At 34.2% G+C, this 10,726-nt stretch overlaps 1 protein-coding gene across 1 annotated transcript in view; it reads right to left on the bottom strand.

The window, feature by feature from the left end:
- Window positions 1-519: 519 nt before the first annotated feature.
- Window positions 520-10,726, bottom strand: part of LOC108377695 (maternal protein pumilio-like) — a gene marked incomplete at its 5' end in the record, with an annotated part of 14,090 nt that continues 3,883 nt past the window's right edge. Inside the window, one exon of the mRNA XM_017633957.1 lies at window positions 520-942. Within this exon, the coding sequence (XP_017489446.1) occupies window positions 541-942 (402 nt within the window). The remainder of the gene's footprint in view (window positions 943-10,726) is intronic.

Raw genomic sequence — 10,726 nt, 5'->3', positions numbered from 1 at the left:
TTGATTTGATATTTTTTGTTTTGTTTTGTTGTTGTTTATGAAGGTTATGAGTTTATAGAAAATAGAAGAAAAAATATATATACTCATTTAATTAAAGTCCATTTATGTACAAATTATAATTTTTTTTATATATACATATACAATGCTGCCTAAACAGATTTATATTTAAATTTGCGATATGAGCAGTTGCATTGATTGCAAAAAAAAATATATATATACTAGTATATGGAATTAATTCAGGTAAATGCTGACTGTTTGGATTTTTGTGAAATTTTACATGTAGGCGTACATTGTACTTTTTCCTACTTTTTCTTTACAAAATAATTATGTGCAAATTGGTATGGATTTTTTGACAACTCTTTTTTTACAAAAGTAATTTACACAAACAAATGTATGTACATTGTAAAATTTTACAAAATTTTTATTATAGCGCTCTCATAAATTACAGCTCGTTTGGTGCATTAGCTTTTTGTTAAATGTAAATTTTACAACTTGACTGCCATAGTGCAAGTTTTTTTATGAAATTTATACGCAAAAGTTTTAGTTGTTTTTACTCACCTGATACGATTGATTCTCAGCGCCCTGCTGCGATGGCGTCAACGGCCGTCGCGGCTGTGTGCCCTGTTGCGGTATCAGATTGCTCGGGTACATGCCCCATTGCACACCATAATACTGTGGCATTTGTGCAGCTATCAGCCCCATATAGGGTGCTGCATCCTGACCCGGATTGATGACATAGGGTGCGGCTTGTTGCGCTGCATAGGCGGCATTTTGTTGTGCGGCCAGAAATTGCTGCGAGGCGGCCATTTGTGCCATCTGTTGGGGCTGCATTGTGCCATTCGGTGCACCAGGTTGCGCAGCCGATGTGGCAGCTGCCGCAGCAGCAGCGGCGGCTGCAGCATTTGTAGCAGCGAGTCCGGGATTTTGTGAGCGGAAAAGTTGCTGAAAGGTGGGAGAAAAAATAGAGAAATTGTTAGTAGGGATTTCTAAGGAATTTTCATTTATTTTGAATTTATATTGGTTTTTGTAATTATGTTGTAAGCACTGATGTACTTAAATTTTTTAACATTATGAAATTATGTTTCTGAAGACTTTTCAATTAAATTTGATTTCTCCTTTTTATTTTCAGAGTCTTCCAGAAAAAAACTGTACTCTTTAACTTCTTCATTTTTATTTCAGCAAAGGGATGGAAAAGTAGTATTTTGCAATGCAATTCAAAAGAAATAGAATTTTGAATAAGTTAAATTTTCAAAGCAAGCATTTGGTAAAAAATTGTAAGCGCATATGTTACGTTATAACGTCGATTTAAAGCTATAACTTTTGACCAAGGCTTACAAAAATTTCTTTAAAATAAATATTTTAGGACTTTCTAATAGTTGTAAGCAACTTTTTTATTGCATAATATGGTTGCCAGCAAGTAATATGAAAAAGTGCTTACAAATTTTATGTCGGTTTAAGCATAGAAAAAATACCAAATAAAAATTATTAAAATAAATGCCGCGTTTATTTTAAAGTTTTTCAAGCCAACGTCTGGAAAGAGTTGTAAGCGCTTATACTATTAAGCTATAATGTGGGTTTTAAGCTATGATTTCTTACGCAGGCTTAAAAAATTCCTTTAAAAACATTTTATGACTTTTAATAATTTGTAAACAACCGTTGACCATTTAGGCAACAGTCGACAATGCACTTTAAGTGCTTGTAACATATGCAGATTATATAATTGGATTTTTTTTTTGGTTCAATCAGTGTAGTAGATGTTATTACACTAGATATGCTATCTTCGAATTTTTTTATGTAAGCGTCTGTTAAAAATTGTAAGCGATTAAAATATGTGAAAACATATATTTTCAGCTATAATTTGCTATATAGGCTTATAAAAAATGTCTTAAAAAAATATTTAACGGCCTTTTAAAAGGTGTAAGCAACGTTTGAAATGCATTAGATGGGCACCAGTTGACAATAGGAAGAGAGCGCTTACAAATTTTGACTCACTTTTAACATAGATTTGTATTTAAACAGTGTAATAAAAGTTTAAAAAATTTTCGCCGTCACATCAATGCTATGTACATGTAATTGAAAAAAGGCCGCAGAATATTTAATTTCACCACAACGAAGTCCAAGCGTACGTAAAATAATAAAATAAAGAGTACAACTGAATACATACATAAACGAAGACACGCATCAGTGCGTTCGTAACGTAATCATGCAATTTTTACAACTACCATATGCATTTATGCATGAGCAAATTTAGCAAACCGTCCCCCGATTTCTACCCCAATACCAACAACTGACTTTCAAAGATATCGTTGCAAATGTGAAATAATATATAATGAAATATGCAGCATGGAACTTCCAATGAAACGCGAAAAAAATTACTGTGAATTATTGATAATGATTACAAAACAGAAAACAAGAGTGAAATATAAAAATCGAATAAATACAAGCAAGCAATGTAAGGAATCCCTGCCACAAACATAAAAAATCCGCACAACAAATACAGCTAAGTATGTATATGTCTGTGAATGAGCGCACGCAAACGACAATAGTCGACACTCGAGTCAACAACGCTGTAAGCAACATATTTGCAGGCGCACGCACACACGTGCCATCATATAATGGCAGTTGAATGGCGCTTATGTTGGTGTTGGTGTTGGTGCTGTAATCACTTGGGTGGAATTATTCAAATGGAATAGAGCATAAAATAACAATCAAAACCAAAAGTGAAATTGAGCGCGGAAACCGATTCAACTGGAGCGTATGCATGTAGTAGTTAGTATATTAAAAAGAAAGCGAAAGTAACAGGGAAGCACTTCAGAAAATTATATAATTTTACGCCTTGAAGTATGCTTGCGGGCGCGCGTGAATACATATAATAACCATAATAATTTATTAACAAAAAGCAATGTGAAACGATAAAAAGCAACAAAACAAAACAAATTGCGATTGTGTAATTTCGGGTTAGTTGCGTGCTTGAGCAAAGCAAATGCTTAGGGATATATGTAATTAAGAAGTGCTTGTGGGACATAGTGAAGAGTCCGACGTTAAGTCAACTCAATATATATGTAAGTATTTTCATATTAAAAAATTTTGCGTAACTAAGCACTCGTCTAAACAATTCATAATTATTTCAAAACTCAACGCGTGTGTCAAACTCAGTTTTTTCCGTTCAATTATTATTTTTTTTTTTTGCAAAAAAACTTGTAAGCACTTGAAAAAAATTGTAAGCAATGACTAGAAATCGTTGTAAGCAAGTTCAGACGCTATAAATTAGGCACGCTTACAAAATATTTTATAAGGTTTTTGCAGATTTTTTTTAAAATTAATAAACCCTTGATGCACTTTCTTAAAGAAAAACTGTATTTACTGTTTTAAATTTTTTAGGCAAAAAAATTTGTGTGCACTTGAATTTAATTGTAAGCAATGACTAGAAATTGTCGGATGCAAGTTCGGGTATTAAAAATTAGACACGCTTACAAAATATTTCTTCCTACATAGCTTTACAGCGGTAAAACTAAAAATATTTTCCAAAAATCTTAAAAACCATTTACATGGGCTCTAAAGATCTGCTTTCCGTTTTAAAGCTTTTGCCAAAAATGTGTAAGCAGTTGAATAAAAATGTAAGCAGTTGCTATAAACTGCTCAACGCAGGCAAAATCACTGAAATTAACATGTGCTTACAAAATATTGTGCAAGCAAAATATTTTTCAAGCTTCTTTGATTTCATACATTGTAATTGCTGATGTCTTCTAACGGACTATTTCGTAGTGAATAGAAAAGTAACAAGAAAACATTTTTTCATACAGCAGAAGCCTGAAAAGCCAAGCGACAAAGTTCATTAAAGCAAAATCTTTTAGAAAAAGGCTAGAAGCCATTAGGTCATGAAATGCAGAAGGTTTACAAAATTATAATTGAACTGATATTTCATTACTTATCATTAGCAAACGTTGCTGGCAAGCAAGAAAAATCCAAGCAAGCACGTAATTGATGAAAGCATAAAGCAGGCAAAGTAAGCGCTTAGGGAGATAGTAAATTTCAAAGCAAAATGGAAATTGCGAAGAGAAATACATTGCTGAAGTTACCACCACCACTGCTGCTGCTGCTGCTGCTGCTAACAATGCTAAGGTCATTTAGCTGCATTTCAGCAACAGATGTCATAAAAGTCATGACCCAAATACAGGCTTAAACCAGGCAAAATAAAAAAATGTTGTAGTTTTTGTTGTTGAAAAATGACTGCAGTATGCTAAACTGAAAATGGAAGTAAAATGTGAGCAAAATGAAAATGGATGAATCGTGCTCACGCAAAATACATACTTGAGGAAATACGCAAATTCAGTGTACAAAGCAGTTGAATTTAGTTAAATTTTCAATGTTGGAAAAATAAGCGGAATTGCGTTGGCAATAAAATTGTCTTGTTTTATTTTTTTTAGTGCAGAAAGTAGCGCTTTCAGGATAACGAAGCAGCTAGTTTATGGGAATTTCGTGCAAAGATGAAACGATAAGTAGCGGAAATCTTGTATGTAGATACATATATAGTGCATATGTATGTGCATGTGTTTGTAAAAATATGCGAAAGGCATGCCACTGTATAAGAATGTAAGTAAAATAAGTATGTTGCAAGCACTTGACATTGCGTACGCATGCTGCGTCGAGTATATCTCATTGAAATATTCGTCAAAGCTGTCAGTTTAGTTGCATGCAATTGCTAAGCAAGATCGAAAAATAAGCAAGCGTTGAGTGTAAATATTGATTGCAAAATACTATGAGCTTTGTTGACTGCAATAATCAGCCTCATTGCGTAAGTCGTAAATTAGGCTGAATTGTACGACTCGACAACATTAGCATTGTCTACTGTCGTGCTGAAATAAGTAAACGACGAAAATTGTCGAAAACTATGCAGTGCTGCCAAGTTCTTCCGTTTTAATACACTAGTCGAGTGGAAATTTTAGGCAATGACGCTAAATTTTCGATACGATTCGACTCTCGAAAAACGACTTGCATTCGGCACGACTCTCGCAATGAGGCTGAATGACACACTTTCAAGATTAGTAAAAATTAAAAAAAAAAATTAAAAATTTCTAATTGTTGTTAAATACCCCAGGAACTGCAACAATTTTGTAAGCCGTTCGCGCATTGAATGCATCACACTGCACTGTACCACTTAACGCAAACGCTTACAAAATAAACGCACATTCAAAGTTGTAAGCATGGCGTAAATTTTGTAAGCACCAAGCGTCACCTGTAGCTTAACATTTAGTTGACTAAAAAGCATGAGTGCTTACAAAATGCACACACAACTTTAGACATAAATCGCTGTACAAGTTTAACGAGTATGTAGACACTTTTTACGCCGCGCACAAGTTTAAGGACATTTTAATTGCAACATGCATGCACAAGTTTAAGTAGCTCTAAACGAGCATAGAAAAGTGCACTTAAAGCGTAGTGGCGGCACTCATGTGCGCATTTTTGTGCAAACTACAGTAGCACAATAAAACATATTGCAATATACATATGTACGGCGCAAGGATTGAAAATATGCATTTTGAGCTAAGGCTTAAATAAAAGGAAAAGCTTACATTTAGCTTAAAACAACTTAAAGCGCAATGTGGCACCTTTCGCCTTTTTGGCGACGCATTTCAGCGATTATTTTTGCTGCACTTTTGTTGGCAAAAAAAGTGTCGCATTCATTATGGAAAGTGTTAAAGCGAAAAAGCCAAAGAATAGCAGCAATTAACAGCGGTAGCGAACAGTGAAAAAAAATTCAAATTGCGAAATGGCAATGCGAATTTCACTGCGCACGAGGAAGCTGTGCCACAGATTTTGGTGGATGAGATTTAAATTTTTTATTTTTTTTGTATTTTATTTAAGCTTCATAAAGCTACATACATACATACGATTATATCGCTTGAATTTTAAATTTCACAATAGCGCAATAAAAATCCCGTTAATGAAGTGTACACGCACAATTCGTGTTAGCAGTCAGCCAGTCAGTCAATAGACGTACCCAACTAGTTTGACTAGCCGGTAAACTGTCAATCACAAACGCAATATAGGCCGCACTATGGCTTTAGAGTTCAGCACAACGTCACACACATCAAAAAGTACATACACCTCTTGCAAACAGCTTATTGCCATAAACTTGATATTGCAAGCAAATGAAGTCAACTTGATTAGGTATGGCTGAAATGGATTGCGAACTGGTAAGCAAGGTTCGTTATCGAGACAGGAGTCGCACACACACACACACACACACACACATTTCCATGTATCAAAGTTTTGAGTTTCAATAGCAGCTATAAGTAGAAATGTCGCTGACATTGCCAACACAATTGTCACAATTTGCAGCACAACAATCGACACAGTTTTGCAAAAGCTGAATGCAAAAACGAAATCGACACAACAGACAACAATTGGCAGCATTGGAGAAAACTTGCATGGCATGTTCCATTTTCGTTATTTTCCAATTTTAACACAATTGCTTTCTATTCACAGGAAATCTAGCTTTTGACGCACAGCGCCACTAAACTTTAAACGAAAAAAAAAAAAAAAAAATCAAGAAAAAGAAAAACAAAAAAATATTTACTCATAGCAGAAGAAAGTCGCTTTTGCTTATGAAAAGTAGCTTATGCTGTTGCTAATAAAGCAAGCAATTATTTTTAGCTGCTAAAGGAGGCAATTCGAAATGTACGTGTTATTGCATTTTATAATCTGCAAGCTATTCGTGTTCACTAAATATGTGCAAGGTATTTTCATATTTGTTAATTGAATTGTGTATTGGAAAGTGAAAATTACATGTTGCATGTCTCTGTGCGTTTGATTGCAATATGGAAACTTTGACGATTGTACGCATATGGCGAATGGCATTTGAGAAATTAGAGTTGGTGAAATATGCTAAAGTAGATATATAGACAAAAATTTGAAAAATAAAAGAAAAAAATTAGACATACAAACATACATTACAAGTCGTTTTTAGGATTATACTGACTCACAAATGTGTCGGTTGATTTTGGATGGACAGTGCAGGAATATTGGGACGAGCTCAATTAGCTGACAATTGGCTCAATTATCTGATAAGAGGCTTAGTTAGAATTCCTGTCTAGAGAACAAAACTTTTAGTAAAGTTACTCTGGTCATGCGGGCTAGGAAAACAGTTTCTTTTTTTCAGATAAGAACTGCGCCGAATAAAATTTTCCGCTTCACAAATGATAATAAGTTTTGAACGAGTTGTCGGATGTCCAAGAACTAAAGCATTTAATTTTTAAAAACCCCCACATAAATTAATGAAGAAACAAGATCTATGATCTATACATATGTATGTATGATTAAATTGTAACAGGACGATGTCTGTACATTATAGATATTAAAGAAAAATTAATATGGGGGTCTTTATATGGGACAAAAGAAGCCAAATCAATAGTTTTTAGAATTTTTTTGTCTGTATGTTTGTATGCGAATCACTCAAAAACTAATGCATGAAACTAAATCCATTTCTCACCGATGCATTGCCAGAGGTCTAACTTAAAATATAGGAAAAAAAATTTTAGATAGTTGCCACCTGCTTGAAAATTGCGCTTGACAAAAATTGCTAAGCTAAAGTAAATATTGCAAAATTGCGTTCAATAGAAACAGATTTAAGAGGACTTACAGCTGAAAATATTTGAATATTTGCCACCTGTTTGAAAATTTAAATTTGATTTAATTGATAGGATTAATAAAATTATGCAACATAGGTACCGAACTAAAGAGGTTTAGGAAAGTTGAATACCAACCTAATTTTTAAGGGGATTTGCCACCTATTTGAAAAATTGTATTCAATTATTAAATTGTTGAAATAAATGAAATAAGCTACAAAAAAGTGGGTACTTAATTCAGATTAAAAATACTGGTGTTTATCCTTGATATCTCAAATGCGCCGCTGTTTTGCCGCAAGTGCAGGTGGCCTGCCCTACAAGGGAAATTTTGGCTCACGGCAGAGAGAGTGAACTCCGTTGGGGAAAGCTCTGAATTATTCCATTTAAGGAATCGCTGAAGTCAGCAGCGTGTGTTCACCAATAGCTTTCGCTGCAAGTGAACGTCGGCTCGCTATAAATCGAGCAACTTAGAAAAAAAAAACGCCAGCCATCCATGGGCTGTGTGCTGGGATTTGGACTCGCTACCTATAACAACAACTCGATGAAATGAGTAAGAAGTATTTTAGCACACTTGAACTCTTGAGCGTAAGATAGCACTTTTCTGCACGATCGAGGTTACCGAAGTATGCGACGAGCTGCCGAAAATACGCATCTTTCATCGTCTTTGTGGGGCCATAACTTTTATATAGCTACGGTTTCATATAGTCTTCTTCGAAACTTTTATTTTCTACTCAAAGTTGCAGTCTCTTTGGTTATACTTCCGGTTGAAAGGACATATGTACATACAATCTTTAAATAGAGTCGTCGGTGATCTAGCCGCCGCTACCCCATTCGGCGATAAAATAGACTCTTAAAGTTAAGGTATCACCTTCAAGACCTTTGCCGTCCTCTGTCTCAGGGAATTCTCCTCAAAGTTCCATAGAAGAATTTTATCGAAAACAGACCAAAGCAACAGGGTCTAGTCGTTTGTGGAGCTAATTACATTAGTCAAAATACCCACCTAGTTAAGAATCAATTTAAATGGTCTTCTACATACTCAAGTGAACCCTTCAAGAGGTTCTTAACTTAACTTACCTATGCAACGTTCGTAGTGCCAGGCTGGCCCTATTTTGTAAGAGAAATACCTCTATCCTTTGAACATACTCCTACATCTTTCTTAATGAGTACAAGCCTCTTGTTACTTCAATTACGATTGGCTAACAAACCTAAGAGCTGGTTACTGCTACTTCACTTTTGCCTTGAAAAATACCTAAATTAAAAGAAACATCGCCAAGCTAAAAGCAAACACAGGTTCATCATTATTTCAAATTATGCTCACTTCTCAAAAGTTCCAATTAAATACGCCCGCCTTATGAAGAAAATGGGGACCACTTATGGATGCGGACGCTACTATAATTTTAGTACCATATAAAATTACGCTCATTCATATTCATAAAACTGCCTCCTAAGTAATAATAATATAATCAGCACACTTTCTTACATTGTTCACAACCAGCATGCGTACATACATATATGTATGTATATGTACATACATACAAGCAGAAGTGTATGAATTCGCACCAATTATCCTGGTGTGCTCGCATTACATCATCCATTGATGTCGCAGCACTTGCCTGCCCCCACCCACCTAACTACCCACTCTCGTCATATTTCGTGCTCTAATTTATGTATACTTGCCAAGTACGAGTATGAATGACGTCAGCATATAGAAGTGTTGTTTTTGTGCTACATGTTGCTAAGCACTCAGCAGCAGCAGCAGCAGCAGCAGGCAACTTGTAAGTTCTTCCATAACCAATTAGAATGCGATGAGGGGGGCAGGGGGCGATGCGTTTCCATACAAACACACACACACACACACAATAAAACATCAAATTGTACACTGGGGAGCTTATTAAAAGTAATGAAAGTGTGGCACGTCGCTTTTATACACAAGTGGCAGATGAAGAAGACGATGCATAAGAAGAAGAAGCATTGCAGTGGGGCCATAGTAGTGGCATAGAGTGGGGTGAGATTGCACAGAATTACATAATGCAGTGAGCTAAGTAGATGAAACAATTTCTTTCACTACTCAAGGGAGCTTCGTGTTGGGGCGAGCAAGCCACGCCACGCCAAGCCAAGCCCGCTAAAAGCAACAGTTTGTAGTGTGAATTGAAGAAGAATGTAGAAAAAAGCAAGCGCATTTTATTGTTTTGTTATCCATATTTATATTTTTTGCGTTGCTTATATTTTTTTCTAANTTTTGTGGCATTGCAGGCAACTTCTAGCTGCTTCCTGATGTTTGATGTTTATGTTTGTGAAACTTTGAAATACATACGGTTGCGCTGTGCAGTTGTGGCAAATGCAATTTTCATATCGTTGAAGCTATGCGCACATATTCACATACATATGTACATACGTAGCGTTAAAAAGCCGCAAGTGGCAAAGTGGCAAGTGGTTCTTAATGAATAAACAACTGCTTTAAAAAAGTAAAAATCAATGCGCTAAAAGGATAAAATATTCATGACGATAAAACGTGCATACATGTATTTTTACATTAGGTTGGAAAAATGTTCGCACGTACTTTTGACGAAAAACTAAAAAAATAAGATTAAAATAGTAAAACTAAATAAGAATAAACTAATAAACCTAAATTTAAATAACAAATATAAAACGAAAAAATAAAATTCAATAATAAAAAAATTAAAATCAAATAAACTAATATAGAATAAAATGATATAAAATTAAGCAAAATACAGGAAAATTAAAAAATGATGTAAAATGTAGAACAAAATTGTTAAAAAAAAAAAATATTATACTAACGAATAAAATACAATAAATGTATTGGGAAAAATTAAATAAAATAAGGGAAGGAGGAAAATAAATAAAATAAAATAAATGAAATTAGTAAAAAGAAATTAAATACAAGAAAACAATAAAAAAATAAATAAGAAATTAGTAAAACGTAAAATAAAGAATAAGAAAAATTAAATGAAATAAAATAAAACTGGCGAATTTAGTAAATTAGTTAAGAAATATGAAATTAAATAAAAGAATATTCAATAAATAAAAAATATAAAAAACAAAACAAAAACTAAGTGATAAAAAAGAGTAAATAAAAT

This window comes from Rhagoletis zephyria, unplaced genomic scaffold (genome assembly GCF_001687245.7).
Source record: "Rhagoletis zephyria isolate East Lansing unplaced genomic scaffold, Rhagoletis_zephyria_1.1 Rzeph_scaffold_12544, whole genome shotgun sequence".
Lineage (NCBI taxonomy): Eukaryota > Metazoa > Arthropoda > Insecta > Diptera > Tephritidae > Rhagoletis > Rhagoletis zephyria.
Note: the sequence above shows the minus strand (reverse complement) of the source record. Positions and strands in the feature narration are given on the sequence as shown.